This window comes from Rhinolophus sinicus, linkage group LG13 (genome assembly GCF_036562045.2).
Source record: "Rhinolophus sinicus isolate RSC01 linkage group LG13, ASM3656204v1, whole genome shotgun sequence".
NCBI classification, from domain to species: domain Eukaryota; kingdom Metazoa; phylum Chordata; class Mammalia; order Chiroptera; family Rhinolophidae; genus Rhinolophus; species Rhinolophus sinicus.
In genome coordinates this window covers 15,493,191-15,515,830 of record NC_133762.1, presented here as the reverse complement: position 1 = coordinate 15,515,830, position 22,640 = coordinate 15,493,191, and the positions used below count along the sequence as shown (strand labels likewise).

General features: G+C 57.5%; 1 protein-coding gene and 1 long non-coding RNA gene across 8 annotated transcripts in view; one reads left to right on the top strand and one right to left on the bottom strand.

The window, feature by feature from the left end:
- The window catches only part of LOC141568081 (uncharacterized), a 91,692-nt gene that overhangs the window by 13,611 nt on the left and 55,441 nt on the right, over positions 1-22,640 (top strand). The window contains exon 5 of the long non-coding RNA XR_012491087.1: positions 20,217-20,341. This is a non-coding gene — a long non-coding RNA (uncharacterized LOC141568081). The remainder of the gene's footprint in view (positions 1-20,216; positions 20,342-22,640) is intronic.
- The window catches only part of RASGRF1 (Ras protein specific guanine nucleotide releasing factor 1), a 63,479-nt gene that overhangs the window by 38,262 nt on the left and 2,577 nt on the right, over positions 1-22,640 (bottom strand). For all 7 annotated transcript variants that reach the window (XM_074317371.1, XM_074317369.1, XM_074317372.1 and 4 more), the window contains exons 2-5: positions 13,623-13,729; positions 11,285-11,432; positions 4,008-4,100; positions 1,422-1,675 (exon numbers count right to left, since the gene is read on the bottom strand). In XM_074317371.1, coding sequence (XP_074173472.1) covers positions 1,422-1,675; positions 4,008-4,100; positions 11,285-11,432; positions 13,623-13,729 — 602 coding nt within the window. The remainder of the gene's footprint in view (positions 1-1,421; positions 1,676-4,007; positions 4,101-11,284; positions 11,433-13,622; positions 13,730-22,640) is intronic.

Genomic DNA, 22,640 nt, shown 5'->3' with positions numbered 1-22,640 from the left:
CCGTGGACCGCTAGAGTCCATATTCTGGAAGGCTTCAGACTTGTTCAGGCTGCCACTATTGTGACAAGGATCATGAGACTGATGACATGGGCCCTGGTAGAGAAGGGGAAACAGGCCTCGCACGGGCCTGGCAGGGACTTGGCTCCGAGACGGCCACCTGTCTGTGCACTGCTTCTCCCCGGCCTTTTCTGAGGCCAGAAGCCGCTCCCCTGCACCCCTCGCTGTCCCCGCACTCTGATGCCTCATCCCCGTCTTTGGTGTCAGCCCTGTGCTGTCCCATGACTTGTAGCCTCTTGAGCTGCATCTCTCTCCAGGGCGTCAGACCCACTATAACCCACGTCTGCTGCCTCCCATTTCCTCCCGGGCTTCCCACAGGCCCCTCAAACTCACCACCACATGGGCAGAAGAGGGGGAGAGGGGGGCACAGCGAAGGGGACCCTGGGTCTCCGGCAGCCATGCCGTGGGCCTCGAAGGCTGGTTGGAATGAGTGAAATGACTGAATGGTGACCATTTTAAAGGAAATACCGTTGCACGAACATGTAGGGGCACAGAGATCGGCTTGTGAGACTTGAGAGTGAACAGCACTCAGTTTAGTTACTTTTATCTCGTTTGCTCAGTTATATTAACCACCAAAAAGCTAATGTATTTAAACCACTTCCTAGGAAAATCCTTTAAAGCAAAGGTTGACAGCAGAAGAGCAGGTCAGCTCAGCTCCACTGACACCGCCAGCCCTGTGTTCATGCCCAGTCACCGCCTAGGAGAAGCGGCTGATTTTATGAAGCACTTGCATCGAGTGGTGCAGAGCCCCCTGGAAGGGGCCTAAGAATCTACATTGGCAGCTGACCGCCAGGTCATCATGACGTCAGGCCAGAAGGGTGGAACCTAGTTCTTAGCTTTTTGTAGCTTCGTTTATAACTCTTAACATTTAAACCAGGGTTTCAACCTGGGCACTGCTGACATTTTGGGTGGAATAATTTTTTGTGGTGGGGCCTGTCCTGGGCTCTGTAGCACATTTAATAGCATGCCTGGCTTCTCCCCAGAGGTTTCAGGAGCGCCCCCCCCACCCCAAACCCAGCCAAGTTTTCACAATCAGAAATGTCGCCAAATGTTGCCAAATATCCCTGGGGGGGGGGGGGGAGCGGCGGGAGGGAGCGAAACGGCAGCTGCTGAGAACTGCCCTCTAGACACACACTGTGTGGTCCTCCGTTTGCACTCCTGCCCTGGCCCCACAATCGTTGGGGGGCGTGGCTTCCAGCCACGTTACCTCGGGCAACTTCCTTCGTCTCTGGGCCTCAGTTTCCTCATCTGCGCTTGGTGGGGACTAGATGGGGGCATAGGTCAGACTAGGGGTCTGCACCGCCGAGTCCCCCCCGCCGCGCCGTGGCCCAGGCCCCGGGGTGGGGCTGCCTGGGGCTGCTCACCTGTTGAGGAAGATGCTGCTGACGTCGTCGTGCGTGATGGGGGGCTTCTTGGAGCTGGCGGCCATGCGCAGCGGGCGCAGGAAGTTGTTGACCAGGATGTGCAGCTGCTGCACGTACTCGGCCTCGGCCTCCAGCATGCTGAACACCACCTGGTTGCGCTTGCGCATGCTGTCGGCGTGCGGCGAGCGGATGTAGTCCTGGATGATGGTCTTCCACTTGCGCCGGCACAGCCAGCCCCGCAGGAAGCTCTGCACCTGCGCGCACAGCACAGCGGGCAGGGCCGTCAGGTGGCGCCCCGGGGCCGGGGAGCGCGGCTGCCTCATGTCCCCTGCGCTGGGCATGAGGGGCCAGAGCACAGACCTCGGCCGGCGACCAGGCCGCGTCCTGCGCCCGCAAGGTGCCCGCAAGGTGCCCGCAAGGTGCCCGCAAGGTGCCCACAAGGTGCCCGCAAGGCGTTGGGTCCCTCTGAGCCCGTTTTCCCACCTGCACACTCGGGCTGAGGTGATGCTGGACTCAAGGTGGTATCCGTGGGCGGTCAGCACAGCAGGGCAGGAATGCAGAGCCCCAGGCCCCCAGCCCCTGCGTGTTAACAAGCCCCCCCACGCCCACCCCCAGGCTGCTTTAGAAACTTGTCTGAAGGGGGAGAGTGTGGCCCCAGCCTCGGAATGGGAGGTGGGTGAGGACAGAGGGTGCCAGGCTGTGCTGGGCACGGCTCACGCCTCTTCTGCTCCAGTCACTGGCCTGAGAGCCCAGAAGTTTCCATCACAGCCCGTCTGGGGAGAGGGCAATTATCAAATTGGACAGAAGATGGCAAACGAGTTGATCTTGTGGCTGGGCCTCATGCTGCCGCCTGGCCTGTGGAGTCGGGCTGCCTGGCATGGCCTCGTGTCGACAGGCACTTGGGAAAGGGCCTTGGTTCACATGCACAGAATTGTTGTGAGAGGCACAGGCTCCTAACCACGTGCCACCGAGCTCCCTGCCATCCCTGCGCTGAGCTGGTGCAAGCTCCGGTCCTCACAGGGGGGACCCGGGGCGGGGGAGCCGGCTGGTGCCTGGATGGGGCTGGGCACCCAGGGGTCTCACACCAGGTCAGGCCCGCCGGCCACCCGCGGGTCACCCTGGAGAGGAGCGGCCAGGCCCGAGCTCCGTCGGGTCTCTGAAGACAGGAAGGCATTCTGACGAGGGAGCACCCTTGCTCTGAGGCCCCGGGAGGGTGAAAATAGAGGGAAGGACGATGGTTTCAGCTGGTACTTAACTAAATTCCTGGCCAGAATGGCTTCTCAAAATGGGGCCAGTGGGGCCTGCCTTTTGGGGATTGGTTCAGACCTGGGGGGCAAATCCCAGTGTCCGCGGGTGCCTGGCAGCTCCTATACATGTATGAAGCCGGCTGGGTGGGGGCTGCACCACCTCTAGGCCCACTGGGTGGGTGGAGGGCCCGGGGCTGCGGGACCTTCTACTTCTCTAGGATGTGGTGAGTCCTGGGGACCGAGGATGTGTGCTGTGGAGCTTGGTGTCCAGGTTTTAAAGGTCGCTCTGCAAACACTTAGCTGTGTGACCGGGGTGAGTCACTTTGCCTCTCTGTCCCTCAGTTCCCCATGTGTGAGATGCAGATAAGAAAACCTCAGAGGGTTTGGTTTGTAGTTAGGACCGAATTCATCTGCACTGAAGCTCCTAGAATAGTTTTGGCACATGGAAATTGCTTAATGAATGGTAGCTATTTCTAGTTTTGAGAAACCAGAAATCTAGATTCTTATGTGAAATGTTTAGCTTTTAAAGCACGGGCAACAAATGAAAAAGAAAAAGAAAAACAATGTGTGGGCCCAGAAATCCAAACCCGCCGAGAGGCTGCACTTGGCCTGTGGGGTGCCAGCCTGCAGTTTCTGGTCTGGGTGGCATTGGGGCCCCTTTGCCCTCTTAGCAAGTGGGGTTGTCTGTTTGCACTTGTTTTTCTTAGGGTGAGTCAGGCTCCCCAGCTCAAGTCGGGCAAGCTGCAAACACGAAGCATGTGCTTTCCCTCTGCACCCCCCAGGGGGTGGCCCAGGGTGCTGGTCAGTACCCTGGCCACTGGGCGGATTCCCGGTACCTTCTGACATATCTATCCCTCTGGACTCTAAACAAGGCAAAACCAGTGGCAGCAACTGTGGGGACTTATGCTGAGGTCTGCTGGGAACCGGAGGGGACAGTGGTGAGGAAGTGTTTGCATAACAGTAAGGGATCATGCATGGGCGTGACCTTGGGAGGTGGCCTGGCCTGGGGTGGGGGGGTCTGGTCAAGGCCCCTGGCATTGTGAGGAAAGCTCTCAGCTGAGTCCCACGGCCTGGGTTCTTGTCCTTCCTCTCTTGGAGCCTCAGTTTTCTTATCTGTGAAATGGGCTGAGCCACCTTCCTCACCGGGACAACCAGAAGAGATGGCCTGACAGGGCGCTCTCCAGGGGTCGGGGGCCGGAGGTTCTGTTGGGAGCTGAGGTGAGGGTGGTATGCCCTGGGGCAGTGGGCCCGGAGGTGGACACTGCCATTCCCTGGGCTGTGTCAGGAGGTTCTCTGCAGGGGCTGGGGCGGTTGTGCAGCCCAGAATGATGGTACAAACCTTCTTAATTTTCTTGATGTCACTGTCCTCGTCATTGGGGGTGACGGTCTGGGTGGACTGGATGCGCTCATTGTCCTTGAGCAGGGATGCGATCTGCGACAGAAACACAGGTCAGCTGCACCGAGGGGAGCCAGCCGCAGGCACCGCGTGGTGGGGGTGCCCTGCCGCTTCCTCCCCGGGAGCCGGGCACTGCCGCTCAGGTCCCTCGCTCCGTGGGCCATCGGTGACCCAGACGTCTGTGAGTGCGCACTGGGTGGGGTCCTGTCCGCCTGGCTCTCAGGCACCTTGGACAAGGCCGCTCCACTGTCGGGGCTGCAGGCACCTCTGTATATCCGGGGTTCTCCTCCCTCCTCCCCAACCATTGCGCCTTTATTTGTGGGTTTTTATTGTGGTAAAATGTACATAACGTGAAGTTTACCATTTTAGCCAGTTTTAGGTGCAAAGCTCAGTGGTTAGTACCTTGTTGTGCGGCCGTCCCCACCATCAATCCAGAACTTTCTCATCTTCCCAAGAGAAGCGCTGCCCCATTAGCCTCCCCACTCCTTCCCCTGCCCTCGGAAATCACCCTGCACTTTCTGTCTCTAAGGATCTGACTCCCTCCACGACCCCATCTGAGTGGAATCAGTATTTGTCTTTTTGTAACTGGCTTGTTTCGCTCGGAATAACGTCCTCCAGGTCCGTCAATGTTTTGCTGTCCATTCGTCTACTGATGGCCACTTGGGAATCCCTGTATTTTTTCAAGCCAACAATATGGAAGCGCAGCCTGTCACAGGAGGTCGCAAGTGGCTGGGACGTAGCCCACGAGTGTGGCTGTCTGTCCCCACCCCCCGGGCAGCTGTGACTTGGAGCCCCCTTTGGGGCACAGCCTAGAGACTGCTGGCCTGGAAGATGGGACAGCCTCAGGAACGAACATTCGAGCTACTGTGAAAATTTCCATCTGCCTGATTTGGGGATTGGGGAGGTCGGCAGAGCCGGGGCCCTGGTGCTCCTCGGGTGGAGAGGCCAGGGCTGCGTCCTGCCTGGGGGCCCCTGCCCACCACCCCGAGTCTGCACGTCTTTGCTGGGCGCCCTTCACTGGGGCTCTGCTGGCACTGCAGACTCTGCCTCAAATGCTCGGGTGCCGTGTGGCCTGTGTCGTCTCCATCTTTGCTGTGAGCTCTGTGGGGGGAGGGCAGTGGCTGCCACATCCATTAACATCCTTCTGTGCCTGGCATGGGGCTGGGCACTCAACACACACTTGTTGGCTGCACTAGTAAGTGAATTAACAACAAGCCCAGAACAACAAAGTGCTCCAGCACAGGAAACACCGCGGGCACTGAGCCCCACACATCTAAAGATAGCAGTTCCGGGGAACCTGCAAACACGGCCGCAAAGCCACTGCTCCCTCTTCAGAGCACGCGGCTTTGTCCCCCCAAGGCCACTCGCTGAGCCGCAGCATGAATGGGCTCTCACAATTGAGCGAAAGGAGCACTTTGAAAGCAAAATGGAACAGTGACGGCTCTCTGCTCCCAGGGTTGCTAAAATTACCCGGTGGTACTTGAAGAGGGGCTGAAAATATCTGAGCGAGAAATACTCAGTGCCCACATGCTTGGGTGCTCCCCCCCTTTCTGACTCTCTGAGAGCATTTGCACATTGAAATAAAGGCGGATTCTTTGATCAAGGGCTGAGGGACACACACACACACACACACACACACACACACACAGACACACACACACTCCTGGAGAGCGCAGAGACGGGAAATGCCCAGGCAACACCCCCACTGTGGGCCTGACGTTGTCGCCTCCATGCCGGTCACTGTCTTTGCCAGTTTTGGGATTTGCACTTGGTACCTTTTCCCTTTAGTTGGCGGGGTGTACGTGCGCACACACGTGTGTGTACATAGTCTGTGTTTAAAAGTGAGGGCGCTCTTCTCAGAGAGGCATTCCAGGACACCTACTCAGGGGGCCAGGGCAAAAATAGATGCCATTAGGCCAAGCGCTCGGCTACGCGCACAGGCAGGCTCAGGACCTTCACTGAAGGCCTGGGCCGGGGGCAGAGCTGCGAGTGCCGGCCGGAGTCCTGGCCCACGGGGCCCCCCTGCGAGGAGCCAGGGTCTGGATGGCAGCGGAAGCCCCGGGCCTGGTGAGCTCACAGGGTGCCGCGCTCTAACCCTGGCAGGTCCCTTCTGGGATGGGTTTGCTTTGGACCCTGGTTTGCTTGGTTGATGTCCAGAACCTGCTCAGTTGACCCTTGTCAGTGGTGGCCGTGGAGAGTTGGGGCTTGGGCTCACAGCCCAGCTCACCGGCGGGCGTCCAGCTCTGGCTGCCCACCTGCCTCAGTGCCTGGCCACTTGCCACCTGCAGCCTGGTTTTCTTGACCCTTGTTGGCTGCACCCTTTGCAGCACTGCCCATCGGCTCCTGCCCCCTCTGCGGACGGTGCCTTTAATCCAGACTAGGGTTAGTCAGTGCAGTAAGTGGTGGTGGAATTAATCCAGGGTTTTTCTTTCTGTTAGCAGCCAAGGTTTTGCTAAAGATGTTTGTATTTCTTGCTTTTCAACCAGCTGTCACATAATCGGTTTTCTCTCCTTCCTTCTCCATTCCCTGTGGCCTCGTCCAAGCCCAGCAGACTCCCTTTGTGCCGACACGTCAGCATGTCGTGGTGCGGTTGCTGTGTGGGGCCATGTCCTCGGCACTGGTGCCACAGAGCTGTAGGTGGAGAAGTCAGATCCCGTCCCTAGAGGAGCTTCCAGCCTAAGAAGGGGATCAGACACCCACAGAGGCAACTTATAATCCAACAAGCCAGACCCAAGATGTACACCTACTGCAGTGGGAGGATCTCACCACAGAAGCGGCAAGGGCTTTTCAGAAGAGGTTTTGAAGGACAAATAGGAGCCCACCAGACAGCTATGGGATGGAAGGAATTTGAGCAGAGGGCGTGGTGTGAACAAAGGCACAGGGTCCTGCAGGGTATTGTGTGGGGGGTGGCAGCAAGGGTGGACGCGGGCAGGACAGGTGGGAGGAGGCAGGACTTAAGGCCTGGGTGTGGGCCCTGGGAAGGCCAGTTGGGGAGGCACCTCCTGGGGAAGGCGCCCTCTTCCATTATCCCCAGATTGGGACTCTCATCGCACTGTTTTATATGTTGGGGTCCATGTCAACGTCTGTTTGCAAAACTGATCCCATGGCTAAAGTTTTATTGTAAACTCTGAACTAAAGAGCTGCAGTTTCTTCCAGAGTCAGCCTTGCGGGGTTCTGAGTGCTTGCACGCCAATAAAATGGACGACTCTCTCTAAACTCCTGTTTTTCAGGGCCGGCATCAGTCCCCCAAGTTTGCCTCCAGTCATACAGGGGACAAAAGGAGCTGTTAACACGGTGGCTTGGTGCCACCGCCAGCACCCCAGAGGGCGGCAGGTTTCTTCTCAGAGGCAGACGTTCCCTTTGGGTTAGACGGTCCTTGGAGCTCTGGGCTGCAGACGGTGAGGGCTGCTGGGGTCATTCAGAGGCAGAAAAGAGACTTAAGGAATTTTCCTGCAGACCTTGGTCTGTCCTGATCTGCTGCTACGTGCAGGGAGAGATGGCCAGAGGTGGGGGCCCACGGCTGGAGAGCAGGGAGGGAGAAGAGGGATGGTGTTTCCAGGACAGGACGTGTGCCCCGGGCAGAGCCCTGGGATTCCAGGGCCCAGGGCGTGGGTTAAGGCTCTGCTGTTGCTGCCTCGGAATCCTCAAGGACCCTGTGTTTTCATGTTGCACTGGGCCCTGCAAAGTATGCAGCTGGTCCTGAGGAAAGCTGCAGACAGCGGTGTATTGCTAAGCGCTCAACGAGCAGGTCTCTGACAGAGAAACAGTGGAGTTGGCAGCATGCGTGTGCGCTGTCCTACCTCGGTCCACTGTGAGCCACCGCAGGTTCAATAACTAGCTTGGAGATTCTTGAAAACGTAGCGACTGGCACTTGCCAGCGGGTACCAGCGGCTCCAGCATGTTGTCACTGGGTGCAGGGTGGGGCGTGGGGGCAGAGGTCAGCGAGGAATTCTTGTGGCGGGAAAGGCCGAGGGACAGGAGGCAGGGACGTCGTCTCTTCATTTTTAAGCTGTTTCGGTTTCAGTTGTGGAAGCCTCCGCTCTGTCATGTCCAAACCTTTCAGAAAGTCTGTTATTTACAACAGGCCTGTGTCGGGGGCTTGGGGATGGAAGGAGAAGCCACAGCAGGAAGTCACCAGGGCTTTCGCAGACACTGGCTCTCCTCCTCAGACGTGGCAGGACTGCACCCCCCAGGTCCCAGGACTCGGCCGCCTTGCTTGTCCCATGAGAACTGAGCAGAGGTGTCACACATCAGTTGCCATGGTCCTCTCCCCTGACGTATGACTGGGGAATTTCCCCCTGCGTGGGGTCCCAGCAGCCAGCGTCCCTGTCGCCGTGGGGGCAGAAGCCACCGTGGACGCACCGGGTGACTGAGGAAGCAACCTTTGCTGTTTGAATCTGCTAGGACATCGGGGTTGTTTGTCACGGCAGCGTAACCCAGCTCATCCTGAGAGGTACATGTGCCGATCGCCCGGGGGTAAAGAGTAGTGATGACTCAGTGGGCACAGCCGCTGTGGGCGGTGACGTCACCAGTTAGGGGAGCAGAATCAGAACAGGGGGTGGGAGGAGATCAGGACCCCCCTGGAATCCTCAGCAGTAAGTGGTGTGGGGCCTGCGGCGTGCTGTGTGGCGCTCAGAGGAGAGGGGCCATGAGAGCCTGGGGCTGTTCAGGTGACAGTCTTTCCCTAACAGGCACCCTTTTACCACAGGGGCAACTTGCAGGACGGGCTCAGGCCCCGCGGGTGAGCCTGGAGGTCCAAGTCTGAGCCCGAACTGTAGCGCCGGAGGTCACCGTGGGTCATCCCTCCCGTGGGGACCTCTGTGTCTTCAGAGCCCTCCCAGCTCTGGCCTTCTAAGGCCCCTGTCTTCGTCATGGGGTCACTTGTCACTTCCTCAGCTTCTCAATGCCTCCTGCCACCTGATGGCCTACTTCCTGGGAAATGGGAGCTGTTTCCACCTTCCGGGAGCCCACCCAGAGCAAACAGATGCCCTGTGCCCCGCAGGATGTGTGTGTGAGAGGCTATAGCCTGGCAGCTTTACCAAGCTGGCCTTTCTTTCACAGTGTCCTTTAAAACAATCTTTGCCCCGAGAGTAATTCACCCAACTGGAAGCATTGCTCCAAGTTCCACACGTGGGCACCTGCTCACTCTGACACACGCGCGTGCACACGCTCTCACAGCTGGTGGCTGTGTGCTCCCAGCACTGCACCCTCCTCTTCTCTGCTCTACAAACCCCGGAAAGCTTTTAAGGCCACGTGCAGCATAAAGCCACGGCCACTCTGGCCATAAGGTGACTCACTTCCTGACTTGGGTTCACACTAAGCTCCACGCACCACAGTCAGACCTTCAGGGGGGAGAGTCGTCCATTTGTTTAGTGCCCACTGCAGATCCTGATGCCCATTCGCTCAGTAAGCCCTCACTGAGCACCTACTGTGCGCCAGGCCAGGGGAGACAGTGATAAAGGACAGCCATGCCCCCGAGGAGTTCCCGGCCGGCCAGGTGGGGCAATAGATGCACGTGCAGCAGCTCTGGTGCGACGTGCTGAGTGTGGGAGTAGGGGAGGGCGTCCCCCGGCAGGGACGCGTGGGGGTCACAGGGCAGTCCCAGCAGGAGTGCCAGCACATCCAAGAGCCCAGAGGTACCCAGCTCACAGCGGCGGCCACTGGCAGGAGCCCGGGTGATGGGAGAGGAGAGTGGGGAAGAGGGTGAGGCAGAGCTCAGGGGACAGGCACGTAGTGAGTGAGTGACACCGACACCTGACCATGAAGCTGACAGCCTGGTCCCCCACGTGCTCAGCGTGCACTCGGCTGTGTGCTGGGCTAGGACAGACCCCAGCTCGTCGCCTCAGGGCGACTGGCCCCAGAAGGAGCCGGGTGGTCTAGAGACAGGACAGGCCCCATCCCCAGAGCCACGTGAAGGCGCTCTGAGTAGAGTAGAGCCTCTCACGCCGGCAGGCGGACCTGGGTTCCAGGCCCGGCTCTGCCACGTCCAGCTGTGTGGGCTTGGACAGGCAACTCGAGCCCTCTGAGCCTGGTTCCCGTGTGGAATCATCATGGTTGTGGGGGCTAAGGAAGCATGTCTGAAGGTGCCTGGTGGGGCTGGCAGAGGTGGGTCGAGGCTGAAAGTTTTGGTGACGCTGGAGTTCCAAGTTGATGTTACCGTTAGTTGTGCATGAGGTGAGACTGGCAACCTCAGCCAGTGCCTGGGGCATTAGGTGGGGGACTCGGCAGGCTGCCTAGACCCTGGTCTCGGTGCTGAGTGCATCATGGGGCAGAGGTTGGGGGGAGTGGGAGTTTGAAGGTGGGGGTCACCTGTCTGTCACGGGTTGGCGTGGTGGACCGTGAGAAGGGGAGACTGACTTCCCGACTCCGGCCGGGGCCTCACATTTTCACCTTGCACTGGGCTGTGCCACTTATGTAGTCAACCCTGAATGTAGGAGTCTGTGTTTTCGTTTTCCCCTCCTCAGCTCAGAGTCCGTGGTCCTTGTGTGATGTGGCCAGATGGTTCTGAGCACAGTGGGGAGGTGAGGGGTGAGAGGCCATCAGATTGTTCTGTGAGGGGCGGACAGCTGGTGAGGGGCACCGAAGGGACTGCGAGCCAGCCCCCCAGCCTGAACGAAATGAGATTCCCTTGGATGTTGTGAAAGTGCAGATTCTGCTGAGAAGGTCTGGGGCAGGCCTGGGACTCTGCATTTCTGGTGAGTTGCTGCTTCATGGACCACCCTTGGAGCAGTGAAGTTCTAGAAGGCTTAACCTAGTCACCGCTGCCTGGTGAGTCCCTGTAGGAGCTCCCAGCATGCCAGGCAGAGGGCAGGGGCGGCTGGGTGCTGAGCCGGAGTCCACACTCGCACGACTTCCCGGGACCCGGTGCCCCCCAGTCCTGGGTGGATTAGTCAGTGAGCTTGTAGACACAGAAATGCGGAACTGGCCTGTAAACAACGTCAACGTCCACAGCCTCAAGGGGTAAGTGTGAAAAGCCCATGAGAAGAGGAGGCATGCAAAGCTTGGGGGGCTCGCTCTGGCGTGTAGCTTTAGGTAACAGTGGTGGGATCTAAACCCAGATCTGACCACAGGACCTCCCCACTCAGCCAGGATCCCTGGTTGTAAGTTTGGAGGCTGGCATGGCTGTGGCTGGGAGCTGGTCGCCCGGCCTGTCCCGGGCCCCCCACCCTGTGGGAGCCTGGGGGCGCAGGGGTTGGGTGTGGGGCCCCGGCCGCAGTCACCTCTGCCTTCAGCCGCTCGATCTCCATCTCGCCATCCTCGATCTGCTGCCGCAGCTGCCTGGCCACAGTCTTCTCCGTCTCCACGACCTGTACAAGGTGCAGGTACTTCTGCATCAGGGCTTCGTGCTCGGTGGCCAGGGTCCGGTAGCTGTGGGCAGATGGACACGCCAGGGAAGACACTGCCCACTGGTTCCTGGAGGGCCAGCCAGAAGTGGGCGCACTACCCACTGCGCTTAGCAGAAGGTCCCAACTCCCAGTCATGGCGCACGGCCTTAGCCTGACTGCTGGTCCCTCTTCCCCATCCCGCCTCACATTCTGACCTCCGGTTCCTCCAGCTGGTTCTGGCCCCTGCCCCCGCCCTGCCCCATACCCCTCTGGGGCCCTGCGCAGACAGATCTGAAGCATCCTCCTCCCTCCCTCTCTCCCAGGGCAGCTCCATCCTCTTTCCTCGGCTAGCTCTGGGCCCAGCTGAAATGCTGTCTCCGAGAAGCCTTCCCTGCCCCCCAGCCCTGGACTGGGTGGGGTGTTCCTGAAATAACTGGGCTTCTATTACCATAGCATTGGCCAGACTGACTTTAGTGGGGCAGCGTCCAGTTATTTCTGTCCTGGTTATCAGAATGTGTAACAAATTAGAATTCTACAATGATTCAAAGCTCCTTCATGTAAGTAATATCATTTGGCCCCCAAACAACCCTGCTACCCATCCTAGTTCAGTGCTGGGGACACAGGTCCAGCTGCCGTCCTTGAATCTGGGCTGTATCCACCTGATGCCACACTCTACAATGCCCCCTTCCCATCCCGATCGTCGCTCTGGTCGTGTTCCTCTGACGTGTGAGCTCTGATCACAGAACGTTCGGTGGCTCCCCACTGCTCCCAGAAGACAGGTCACACAACTCAGCTGGGTATTCAGGTACGGATACAATCTGGTTCCAGTCCAGTGTCCAACCTCATGACCCTCTGACTCCCAAACTTTCTTATTCTTGGAATTTTGTATACCAAGTGCCTTTACTTAAGGCTTTGGGGGCTGGCGTGGGGGCTGAAGAGCTCGTATCTAAACCCACTAAACCTGCCCTCAGTCCTTCTACTCAGGTCAAATGTGACCCTGTTTCCAGCTTCCCCAGAGCCCCCATGTCCCTGCAGGTGGGAGTCACGCCTCTCTGCCATGGTTCTTGGTACTTAAGCCATTTGCATGTATGTCTAATGTCTTCATGACTGGACTGGGGGAATACGTGTATTGCATCCATCCCTGTCTGCCCAGCTCCACACTCAGAGCCTGAGTCTATTGGCTCATGTCTGATAACCTGGTCTCCATAGCTAGACTGGACACTCTAGGAAGACAGGATGGAATGGCCTGATCTCAAGGCCAGGGTTAGTGCTATGACTATAATAAAAGATTTCTGGTCAGCTGGTTTGATCCAAAGGTCAAGGAAGGGCCCTGAGATCCACCACCCATCCATCCATCCATCATCCATCCATCATCCATCCATCCATCCATCCATCCATCCATCCATCCATCCATCATCCATCCGTCCTCCTTGCATTCTTCTAACCCACCTTTGCTGAACATGCATCTATGCCTTTATCAGGTCCTGGAGACACAAAGAATTGCATTGGTCCCTACTCCCAGCAGCTTACGTTTTATAGGGAGTTAGACACAGAAACACATCGTTACCCACTAGCCAGAAAGCTCTGTGCAGAGGGGTGAGTCTGGGTGTCCCTGCCCCGACAGGACTTGGCTCTGCCATGGGCTCGGCACTAGCTCTGGGGCCACAGCCCGGCCCACAAGGCCGTTATTTCCTCAGGACCTCGGAAGATTCCGTCCAGCTGGGAGCCCCTGTTCTGTGCAGCACATGCTGTCCCTTTGCTTTTCTCCCACCTGGCCCCGCGAGTCCTCCTCAGGAGAGGGGTGCAGGCTGCTGGGAGTGAGGGGAGGAGCAGCACCCCTGAGTAGCAAGGCTCGTGGGGGATTTCAGTCCATAGGTGAGAAATCAGAGGCCCAGAGGGAACACAGGGCTGGCTCGTTGGCATGCATCTGGGGGAGGACCCTGGCGGGCTGAGACTCTGAGCCATAAAAGCCTCACCTAACCAAACGGTGCTCAGTTTCCCGAAGAGAGAGAAAGCAGCCAGCTGGTGGAAGGAAGCAGCTGGGAAGCTGCAGTGCTGCCCTCGCGGCTTCTGGTTCCCTGCGGCACCCAGGGAGGCAGGGGCCCTGCGCTCCGGGGCTGGAGGAGGGCCCATCAGGCTTCCATTCCCCGTCCCGTCTGCTCTGCCACGGCCCCTCTTCCTGGGTTTGGGTTCGGTCTCTTCTGCCTGGACTGTGGGGCGGGGGGACACATACCTGGCATGAGCGATGGCCGCCACCCACTCATCACGGTCCTTCGCGTCCTCTGTCCTCAGCTCCAAGGCTTTCTGGTTCTCATGGCTGAAGTTCACCGTGAAATAATGCTGCACCAAGAAGACATCTCTGATTACTGGGGTGTCCACGGAACCAGCAGCGTCTCCTGCTGTCAGTCTATCTGTTTGCAAAGTGCTCGTGGCCACAAATTCATCATGTGCGGTCATCAGAATGCCATTCCACTCTGTCTCCCCGAAAATAAGACCGAGCCAGACCGTAAGTTCGTTTGCGTCTTTTGGAGCAAAAATTCATATAAGACCCGCTCTTACATCGTACATTATATTATATTATATTATATTATATTATATTATATTATATTATATTATATTATATTATAATGTTATGTTATGTTATGTTATGTTATGTTATGTTATGTTATGTTATGTTATATTATGTTATATTATATTATGTTATATTAAACACCCGGTCTTATAGTAAAATGAGACCGGGTCTTATATGAATTTTTGCTCCAAAAGATGCATTTGAGCCGATGGTCCGGCTAGGTCTTATTTTCAGGGAAACACGGTAGCTAGCACTTTCAAAGTCTTGACTAAGGCAGGCTTTGTGTGAGGAAACAGAACCTAGGCTTACGGTATTGCAAGAACCCACAGAGCCCTGTTTGCCAACAGATTGCAAAGAACCCGTCTTCCACCATCAGGTGGGGGTTAGGGTTAGGGTTAGGGTTAGGGGAAGGCAGGAAAACACGCCAGGAGAGTGTCCATCCCTTTGGGACCTGGGGACCCATTCAGTGCAGCACCAGAGTTTACTAAGCAGTCTTAGGTCCTGGGCTCAGAGCAAGGAGCACAGATGCGGTCCCTGGGAGGGCCCCGTGGAGGCCACCTCTGTGTGGGGTGCGGTGACTGACTTAGAACTGGTCACCCGCAGGGCCTGCCCGCTAAGCACCCAGGTAGCAGAGGAGCCAACAATAGGCGCCCCCCTGTGATACTGTCACGTGTGTTAACCCACGTTAACACACATGAATGATGCCTGAGGCCTAGCCAGCACGCGTGCTGCTGGTTAAGGGGGTGCAGTGATTCTCTCTGCAGTGGAGGTGAGTGAGGGGCTGTGGGCGAGAGAACATCACCCATGGATTCAGCCCTGGGAGGCAGAGGGCTTCCCAGTGGATGTGCGTTGGTCCAGGTTGTTTCAGTTGGATGGAAGAATGTGAGGGGCAGCACGGCTGTGGCGCACACAGCAGGGTTGCGGGGCCGGGGGCCGTGCTATGAGAATAGAGGTGCCAGGCTGGGCAGGGGGTGGGGCAGGGAGGTGCTGAGTGGAGGGGCGGGTGGGAGGAGAGAGCCAGGATAGTTCCCAGGCTTCCGGCTTGAGCAGCTTGGTGGGTGGTGGTGCCACCGACGGGGGCACTGGCTGGCAGGGTAAAGGGCAGGGTTACAGGGTCAGCGGTGCTGTGGGGGGGGGGGGCTCGCAGGCGGTGCATGCCTGGGATCCCGTCTCTCCAGGCTGCAGAATGGGGTTGAGGGGCGAGCCTGGTGAAACTAGAGGAGAGAGGCAGGCGGTGGGGTGCAGGGCGGGACCCTCAAACCTGCCCATTTGGAGGATGGCATGGTGTGGCACTGTGTCAGAGAGGGTGCTGTCATCGTCCCTCTGTTCCTGGGTGCCCGGGCGGCAGGGAGCAGCAGTACAAAGTGGGGTGTGTAAGTATTTTTAGCTTCTGCTGACATTTACTGTATTTCTGTTAATTGTCAATCTGGGTGGCAGCCAGGGTGTACGTGTGCGTGTGTGTGTGGGGGGACGGTTGCAGTCAATGTCTCTCACTTGTTTCCTAGGAAACAGATAACTGGGGCTGTAGAATGAAATGTCAGCCACAGCCTCAAGTAACTGAATTCGGAAGGTCCCACTGGGCCCTCCCCCGGAGAAGGAAGCAGGCGGAAAGCGGAGCCACTGGTGGGCCCCTAGCGGTTCCCCATCTCTCGAGAGATGACAGACCCACGAGTGCCCGTCTCCCATGAGCTCATTTGTTCCTACACTCACCCCCTGGCACAGGTATTGCTCTCTGTTTTATAGCGCATGGTCCGGAGGCTCAGAGAAGTCCAGCCCCTTGCTTATGGTCACACAGCAAACAGGCAGAGGACCCAGGGTAACAAAACTTCACCGGGCACTGACCACTCAGTCAGGCCCTGGACTTGGCACTGGGCAGTGACAATGAAAAGGCAAGGTCCTCCCTCCCCGAAGGAGCCTGTAGGCAGCTGCGACTTGGGATCCTAACTCAGAAACAAGGCTCTCTCAGTGACACGCAGCTGCCAGGGTCCCCAGGCAGGAGTGGGGGGAGGGGCCAGGGTGGGGCCGAGACACGGTTCCTGGTCCAAGTGGAGACCCAGATGCGCCCATTTGGTCCTTGGGCTCCGTTAATTACCGTAACAGTTGCAAGAGAGTCCTCCCTTCTGCTTAAGCTGCTCTGAATGGGCTCTTGTGCCTTGAAATAAAAGATTCCTGACCAGGAAAGATCTCCGAGCCTGGCACTGCGCCTCGGCCTGGGCACAGGGGCCTTTGTTTGCATTCGTCACGGTGACACAGGAGCCTGGCTTGTTAGCGATTTAATTGATTAATAGCAAAAGGCACGAGCAGGTGACACTGAATTCGCCTCTCAGGCATGGGTAGTGACAGTGGCCAGCAGGGTGGGGCCCACTCATGCCAGAAAGGCACTGAGCAGTCCTGCGGGACGGAACCTTTTCTGGAACTTATTCCACCATGGAACGCTTTTATCATTTTCTGGAAGATCTGTCAACACTGCATCAAACCAGTGTTCAGGGGAGTTCACTTTGGAACCTGGGCTCAAGTGTATTAGGTTGGTGCAAAAGTAATTGTGGTTTCTGCAATTATTTGTAACCTTTTAAACCTCAATTACTCTTGCACCAACCTAATATTATTTAGACTCGGTCTCTGACGTGTCTCTTTATTTCTGTATTTTCTCTTTCACAGAATGCAGGGGATATTGCCCACCTCACAGGGTGGTTGAAAGCAGGTTTAGAAAAGTGCTCAGTAATGGTCAGTAAACCAGTTGAATCATTTGCAAGATCTAGGCGATGGCCTTAGTCAGCCTGTCAGTGGCCACTTAGCAGGAAACACACCTGTGTGTACATTCACACGCGTGTACACGTGGTGTCCCCTAATAACCTGTCTGTGTGGAATCTGAGAGTATTTGAAAATACGGTCTTTGCAGATGGAATCCAGGGAAGTTGAAATCATACCAGATTAACCAGAAGAGGGAAATTTGGACACAGACACACATGGGCGAAAGCCCTGTGAAGAGGGAGGCAGAGATGGGAGACGCCAAGGGTCGCCAGCAACCATGAGGGTCTGGAAGAGGCAGGACAAACTCTCCCCTACAGCCTTCAGACATCAGCCTTCTAGCCTCTAGGACTGCGAGTCAATTTCTGTTGTTTTAAACTAAAAAAAAAAAACCAAACCCAGATCACAGCCCCCACACGTGTGGCTACACACACACATACACGCGTGCGCACGATTCAGCCACTGTGCGGGTGAGGCGTGGGAAAGGCTTCTGAACTGCTAGTGAGAGTTGTGCTAAGATGAAGGTTCTTAGGAATCAGCAGTTTTGGGCCTTCTTGGCATCATCTTCAGCTCCGATTTCTTCCTCATTCCTGGTACCAACTGGCCACGATTCCGTGCTCTTTAATATCTCTGGGCTCTGTGCCTTCCCGTCCTATCACCACTCCCTGCCCCAAAGCTCCAGCACGTCCCGCCTGGACCGTGGAACGGCCCCCTTCTGGTCCCCCAGCCCCTGGTCTGACACCTCCAATTCATGCTGCGTGGCCAGAATCCAGTGGGCCCAGGGCTGAGGTGTGCTGCCAGGACTGACCTGGGCACCTTACGCTCACTCGCCCATATTCCCTGCCTGCCCCGCCGGAACAGGGCTGAAGGAGGTAAGAGGAGTGACCGCCGAGGAGTGACCGCCGTGTCAGAACTTAAGAGCCCAGTGAAAGCCCTGGCCTTGAGGGTCTGCCTTGAATGAGGCAGTGCTGGAGCCATGGCCTGGGGACTTGTGTCACTGCAGCCCTGCAGCTTCTGTGCCGAGTGGTCTGCTTTCATGCAGACGTACTCCTGACCTCAGCGGTCACACTTGGCCGGGCCTCATCTTCCAGTGTGCCGTCCAACTCAGCCTGCCCTCAGCTTCCGCCACCCACCTCTCTGGACGTTTGCTGGACAGTTTCCTGCCCTTCAGCTTCTGTGCGTAATAACGAAAGACGTTCATTCCTTCACTCATTCATTCGCTCTTCTAAAATTAATTTGGAAAGGTTTTAATTTAAGGTCTGAGTTGGATTTTCCAATTTGGAATAAAATAACCCAAAACCCTTAAGTAGGAAGTGTCTGTTTTGAAAACAGTTATCTCATTGTTCAGGGGAAAGTTGCATTAGCCTTGCTGGATTAGTAAGATCTAGTCTTTGATGTATACCTTGTGAATTTAACAATCAGCCTGGATGTCCACTGACCTTGACCTAGAACTGGGAGGCCTGGTTCAAGTTCTGACTCTGACATGTATTTGCAGTGGGACCTCGGGGTGGCTTGGTTGTCGGTGCAGCGTAACCCAGCCTGTCCTGACAAGTACTCCGGTTAGCATGCCACCACCGGGGTCCAGAGGATAGATGACAGCAGCTTGGACTGGAGCAGTGGAGGAAGAGTGGGACATATGTGGGGTCTGAGAGATTTAGGAGGTGAGACTGATGGGGCTGGTGACGGTGTGGCCACCAGGCACGGAACGGCCTGCTGCGGCAATCACCTTCCTTGTTTTAGCGGCTTCCTGCTCAGACTTTTTCAGAAACTCACAAGTTCTTTGAGTTAAGGCTCACCATCCTGTCTTTAGGTCCAGGGTCAGGGCTCAGTGTTGACTTGCCTCAAAGCTGCCAGAGACCCAGGTGAGCCATTGCCTCCCTGAGGAAGAGCTGGTCATCAAGGTGAGAGCTGATGCCGTAACAGCGTTTATCGATGAGACCTACTATGTGATGCTAGGACTTTACAAACAGCACCCCGTGTACTACTCAGAACAGGCCTGCGAGGCAGGATCCTGTCGCAGATGGGAAAACTGAGGCCCAGAGAGCTTTTAGACCTTCCCAAGCTAGGAGGTGGCAGAGCCAGGCTCCAAAGCCATTCTGTGTGGCTTGAAACCCATGGCTTTCCCCTAACGCTGCCTCGTGTCAAAGGCTGAGTGAGTAACTCCTTAGGGAGTGAACTGGGACTAGAGGCTGTGCCTTTGAGGGGCTGCATGATCCTCTCTGAGTGGGGGATGGGCTCCCAGCTGCCCCCTGCACGACATTTGCCCTCATGGAGGTGTCTGGTTGGCAGTGTTCTGGGCCCCTCTCAAGTCCCTGTGTCACCAGCGCTCCTGCATAAACATTGGGGGCTGAGCCCTGTTCCTGGCTGTGTGCACATGGGCACCGGTGCCAGGCTCCCAGAGTCCGTGCAACAGGACCATGGGTTCCTGAGCGAGCTTTCCTCCATGCTCAGGGCATCTGAGCTGCAAGGTTCCCACCCAAGCAGAAACAAAAACTACTTCACAAAAGTCACCTGAGTGACAATGACTTTTTTTTTTCACTGTTGTTAATTCTTTTCCCCCCCATTTATCTTGGTAGAGGACAATAAGCTCAAATAGCCCCTCTCCCCCAAGTATTTATGCCAATTGCAGTTAAAAAGCTCAGGTTTGGGAGTCAGGCAGCCCTGGGTTCATGTGCCAGCTTTGCCATGCACACTCTGAACAAGTTACGGAACATCTCGGAGCCTCAGTTTTGTCATCTCAAAGTGGGTCAACAGTGATAATCTCACAGGACTGCTGGGGTGATTAGGGGAGGGGCTATATGTAGAAAAAAGCCCTCCGAGGCCTGGCACACAGTAGATGCTCAATAAATCTTTCACTGAGAGGGCAGTTTTGGTTTGGTGTTTTGAAGTGCTCTGCTACAAGACAACACGCATCTAAAGCCCATGCACACGGTGTCAGAGCTGCAGGGCACTTAGCAGTGACTTTGGGTGAAGGTCAAACTTTTAAAAGCATTAATAACAAATTTTATGTGAAATCTTAATACCCTGTTCCCCCGAAAGTAAGACCTAACCGGAAAATAAGCCCTAGCATGCTTTTTCAGGATGACATCCCCTGAACATAAGCCCCAGTGCATCTTTTGGAGCTAAAATTAATATAAGACCTGGTCTTATTTTCGGGGACACACAGGTATGTCCAGCCGTTCAAAGGGCCTGGTCTGATTGATGGGGGCGCGGCCCTCAGCAAGTTCCCCATGTACCGCCAAGGTAAGAGTGCTCAGGTGAGGGGAGAGGAAAGCCTTCTGTGCCCTCGGGCAGGCAGCTCTGACCTCGGGAGACTCCGCGAGACTCGAGACACCTGGAGCGGGAGACAGGCCTCATCGGCTCAGCGGCGCTCGCCTCCTGCACCTCGGGCCTCGGCCTCGTCGCTGGGGAACAGGGGTCCCCCCGCCCCGTTGCGGCGGGTCCGGCTGGCTGTCCGCCCTCGTGTCTGGTCAGAGCCGCCTCACACAGACCCCGTCGTCCTCTCAGGGCCGCCGCATCTCTCCCCGCACGGACGGACGGACGGACGGGCGGACGCTGAGGGACCCCGCTCTCGGGAGCCACCGTGGGGAGCAGCCCGCGCCCACTGCCCCGCAGACGTGAGGACCCGGACGGTAAGTGACGCGACAGAAGGAGGAGCAAGGTGAACGCCGTGACGTGACGTGCCGGGTGGCCGTGGGGGCGCCCAGGGGGCAGGACGTGGGGGGTCCCGGGGGACAGGACGTGGGGGGGCCGCTCGGGAGGAGGACGGCGCGGGGCGGGGGGCGGGGTGGGGGGGGGCCCTCCGGCCAGGCTGCGGCCCTTGCGGTGGCGCCGCTGGCCTTCCAGGGGCCGAGTGCCCGGCGTGGTCTGTGGTCTGTGCAGCCCGCACGGTGGGGGCCTCTGCGGAGGGGCCCGGGTGCCCGCCGACCTAGCACGGGTCTGGCCAGAGCGTGTGCTGCGCGGTACACGGTCGCGCGTCTGTGTCCAGTCTGTTCCCTGCCCTCGCCCCTGTCACCAAGCACAGGGCAGTGACCTGGTATTTCCTTGTCCCAATGAAGGTATGTTACTGAGCTCTGCAACCTCATTTCAGCTCTAGAAACGGTTTGGGGGTGGGGACCGGAGGAGGACACCCCGCGCTGTGAACGCTCCGGCCTCACAGGCCCGCGTGGCTGGGCCAGGTCCGGGGCCAGGTCCGGGGCCGCGGGGCAGCTCGCTGGCCTTCCCCTACGTGTATGTGTCTGAGGGGTGCTTTCTGCACAACCTAGTCCCCTACATTCGGGTTTGTCCTTTTGGGGTTGGCCGAGGAGCTGAATGTGCCAGGGCCACAGGCGGGCAAGCTTGTGCAGCCGGGAGCTGCAGGGTGAGAGCGTCTCATTTCAGCCGCTGTCTGGCCGGTGGTGCCGCTCTCACCTGTGAGCAGGGCACACGCACAGCCTCATGGCACCTGTTGGTCAGAACCCACCAGGGCACCAGTCATGTGTCCTGTGATGGGGATCAGGGTGGCCTTCCTCTTACCTCCAGGGAAAGGCACCCACCTGCTGGACAGCAGGCACATGGCCCCCCAGCTTCTGGAGCCTCCCCCACACCAGTGCCTAGGCTGTGCCTGAGGGACTCCCTGTGTCCCTCTGTCCTATGTGAATCAGGAAGAGCCTGGGGTCCACATCGTAACCCCTCCTGGTTGAGGGGTGAGGGGAGTGCTGCGGTTGGTTTGGTCAGACCCCCAGTGAGAAGCTGGGGCTGGCAGCTTTATTTCAGGGGGATCAGAATGTGGGTGAGAAGAGCTAGTTTGGGGTAACTCCATGCCAGGGCAGGACCAGGGACACCAAGGGTCACCCTCTAGGGAAGCTGCACCCAAACTCTTAAGTCCAGGGACCTGGGCCTCCAGTGTGTGGCTGTCGGGTCAGGAGGAGAGGAGGCAGGGAAGGGCCTCGCAGTCTCCAGTGGGCGCGGGAACATGGCCACTCAGTCTGAGTTCATGAGGCCTGGGCTCCCAGACTTGAGCTCCAGGACGTTGGGGCAGCACCGGACGCCGTCAGACCAGTGTCGGCGCAGCCGGAAGAGCGTGTGTGACGTGTTAGAGTGGCCTTGGTGCTCGGGGCCTGCTTATCTCACTCGAGAACAACTCCGCAGTGTCAGGGGCCCATAGTTAGGGGCTGGGGACTGTGACCATCCAGCTTCTGAAGCCTGAGGCCTGTGGCATGGCGCGGGGCCTGGACTGGTGCCCAGCCAGCCCACAGCACATGAAATGTGGAATTAGCATGGGGTACGCCAGCAAGTTCAGCTCAGTAAGCATTTCCTGCACACCTACTATGTGCTCTGTCCCTTCCCAGTTCCTGCCATTGGGGGGCTCCCAGCCAAGACTTGGTGTCTGTTCTTGCGCAAACCGTCCCTGGTGCTTCCAGCTGGGGGCTGCCCACTTAGACGTGGTTACGAAGCACATCCCACTAAAACCACATCTGCACCAGATACTGGCCAGTCTTGGAGGCCTCCTAGCGCGCTGGCAGGCTTTGAGTCAAGGCTTCCTGGAGGCCCAGGAGCAAGCCAGACTCCACCCAGAATGGCCTGGAGCCGGGGCTCTGGCCGGGGCTCTGGAGGGGCTGTGGGGCACCCAGCTCAAGGAGAAACATGGCGCCATCCATTTTACCCAAAGGTTTAGGAAACAAAAAGTTAGAAATGTTTGGAGACACAGGCCAAAGGAGCAGGATCTGCTTTTCCACATGAGCCAAACTCTCTCCCTGGAGTCTAATGGCATATCTGTACACGTGTAGGTGACGAAGCGCTTTTAACGGAAATTTGCCCCCGAGCTGGGCCGCGCCAGACCGTCACCCCCTGCTCTCCAGCGTATTCCGTTCCCGTGTGCCGGGAGGGCCCCTCCAGTGAACGCAGGGAGCCTCTCTGACTGGGGGTGTCCTGGGAAAGCGCTGTGAACGT